At 42.2% G+C, this 2,430-nt stretch overlaps 1 protein-coding gene across 1 annotated transcript; it reads right to left on the bottom strand.

Moving 5' to 3' along the window:
* Positions 1–587: 587 nt before the first annotated feature.
* LOC120286999 lies at positions 588–2,109 on the bottom strand. The gene is made up of 3 exons (XM_039299627.1): positions 1,931–2,109; positions 1,348–1,708; positions 588–920 (listed from the first exon to the last, which is right to left on the bottom strand). The coding sequence occupies exons 1-3, from the start codon at positions 2,107–2,109 to the stop codon at positions 588–590; spliced, it is 873 nt and encodes a 290-aa protein (XP_039155561.1).
* Positions 2,110–2,430: the final 321 nt, after the last annotated feature.

Below are 2,430 nucleotides of genomic sequence, written 5' to 3'. Positions count from 1 at the left end.
TGTCTATCTCGAAAGATTTCCATGCCAAGGATCCTCTTTGCAGCACCAAGATCCTTCATATCAAACTCACTACTTAACTGAGACTTTATGGAAATAATGTCTCTCATTTTTCTTGTAGCAATCAACATATCATCAACATAGAGTATCAACAGAATAAGTGACTTATCATCCAAAGCTTTGTAGTAGACACAAAAATCATGCACACTCCTCATATAGCCAATATGAAGCATAAAAGAATCAAACCTTTTATTCCATTGCCTCGGAGATTGCTTCAAACCGTAAAGTGATCTTTTGAGCAAACAAACATGATCCTCTTTCTCTTCCACCTTGAAGCCTTTGGGCTGCTCCATATAAAGTTTCTCCTCCAAGTCACCATGAAGGAATGCCATCTTCACATCTAGCTGCTCAAGCTCCAAGTCATACATGGCTACCATAGCTAGTAAAACATGAATTGATGTGTGTTTTACAACCGGGGAAAATATCTCGTTGTAATCAATCCCCTCCTTCTGTGTATAGCCCTTAGCAACAAGTCGGGCCTTATATCTCTCTTGCTTTTTCTTCGTTGCTGCTTCCTTTCTTCGAAGAACCTATTTGCAACCAATGACATTCCAATCCTTGGGCTTCTTCACAAGTTCCCATGCCTCATTCTTTTGTAATGACTCCATCTCCTCCATCATTGCAGTCATCCACTTTTCTTTGTGATCACTTTTCAAAGCTTCATGGTAGGAGCTTGGATCGCCAGAGCTTATGGTAAGAGCATAAGCAACCATATCCTCAAAACTGTACCTCTCCGATGCTTTTGGAGTGCGTCTTCCTCGACCCGTCGCAATGGTACGAGGAACTTCTACCATTTCTTTGACTTTCGGAGCCTCATCGGATGACTCGCCATTCTCTGCAGATTCTCTAGTTTCAAGCTCCACCTTAACGATAGATTAATCACTCTCCTCTTCAGCAGCCACGCGTGGCACGCAGCTTCACTTCAACATTGCAGATTCATCGAACATAACATCCTTGCACGTCAGAACTTTCTTCTCACTTGGATCCCATAATTTATAGCCTTTCACTCCTTTCTCGTAACCGAGAAATATGCATTGTTTTGATTTTGGATCCAACTTCGAGCGCTTCGAGCTTTACACATGTACAAAAGCAAGACAACCGAATATTCTTAAATTAGAATAATCGACAATTTTACCAGTCCATACCTCAGGGAATTTTGCATTTAATTGTAGTTGATGGAGACCGATTTACAAGATAACATGCCATGCAGACAACTTCTGCCCAAAACTCCTTGCTCAGTCCCGCATATAGCCTCGTGCTTCAAGCTCTCTCTAATAAGGTTCAGTTCACCCTTTCCGCTACGCCATTCTGTTGGGGCATATCCGGAATTGTGAAGTGACGTTTAATCCCTTCATTCTTGCAAAGCTTCATGAATGGTGTCGATTTGTACTCTCCTCCATTGTCCGATCTCAAGCACTTAATCTTCTTCTCCGTTGAAGTCTCAACTTGAGCTTTCAATTCTTTGAACTTTTCAAAGACTTCACTTTTGTGTCGCATGAAGTAGACCCAAACTTTGCGAGAGAAATTGTCAATGAATGTCACGAAGTATTCCTTCCCTTCTTTTGACTTTACCGGTAAAGGACCCCATACATCCGTGTGTACATACTCGAGCATGCCCTTGCTTGTATGAGTTGCAGCATTGAACCGTACTCTGCATTGTTTTCCAAACACACAAAATTTGCAGAAATCTAATTTGCATGTTTTTATACCTTGGAGTGCATTCCTCTTGTGAAGTTCCATCGATCCTCTTTCTCCCATATGCCCAAGACGCATATGCCATAGATAGGTGTTATCTATCTCCGTGCTAGCATTCGTGGACACAGATGCTCCACCTTACATTGTGGTTCTTATAAGTCAATATAGGTTCCCATGCCTCTGTCCCTTAAGAACAACCAGAGCTTCCTTAATCACCTTCAAGACTCCACCTTGAGCCGTGTACTTGCATCCATTGGATTCAAGTGCTTCCAATGAGATCAAATTCTTCCCTAGACCCGGAACATGACGCACGTCTGCTAAGGTTCTAATCATGCCATCAAACATCTTGATTTTCATGGTTCCAACACCCACAATCTTGCACGAAGTATCATTCCCCATGAGAACTGAACCACCATCATATGCCTTGTACTCATCGAAGGCTTCTTGATGAGGACACATGTGAAAAGTGCATCCGGAGTCCATGATCCACGAATCTTCAAAGTTTCCTTCCTCGACAATATGGACAAGACATCTCCATCATTGGTCTCAATGCTGTCGGCTATACTTGCCTCATCCGAGCTTTTCCTCTTTTTCTTGTTCTTATGTGGACAGAATCTCTTGGTATGCCCTTCATGATTGCACCTGTAGCATCTTCCTTTGAACTTTCCCTTGGATTTT

This window comes from Eucalyptus grandis, chromosome 8, assembly GCF_016545825.1.
Source record: "Eucalyptus grandis isolate ANBG69807.140 chromosome 8, ASM1654582v1, whole genome shotgun sequence".
Classification (NCBI taxonomy): domain Eukaryota; kingdom Viridiplantae; phylum Streptophyta; class Magnoliopsida; order Myrtales; family Myrtaceae; genus Eucalyptus; species Eucalyptus grandis.
This window is presented reverse-complemented; position numbering and strand designations above follow the sequence as displayed.

Excerpts from the sequence above, each read along its gene's own strand:
- LOC120286999 (XM_039299627.1), bottom strand. The coding sequence starts at position 2,109 with ATGAAAATCAAGATGTTTGATGGCATGATTAGAACCTTAGCAGACGTG. Across the intron at positions 1,709-1,930 it reads GTTGTTCTTAAGGGACAGAG|AGTACGGTTCAATGCTGCAA; the intron begins GCATGGGAACCT and ends AAAACAATGCAG. Across the intron at positions 921-1,347 it reads AGAATGGCGTAGCGGAAAGG|GTGGAGCTTGAAACTAGAGA; the intron begins GTGAACTGAACC and ends TCTATCGTTAAG.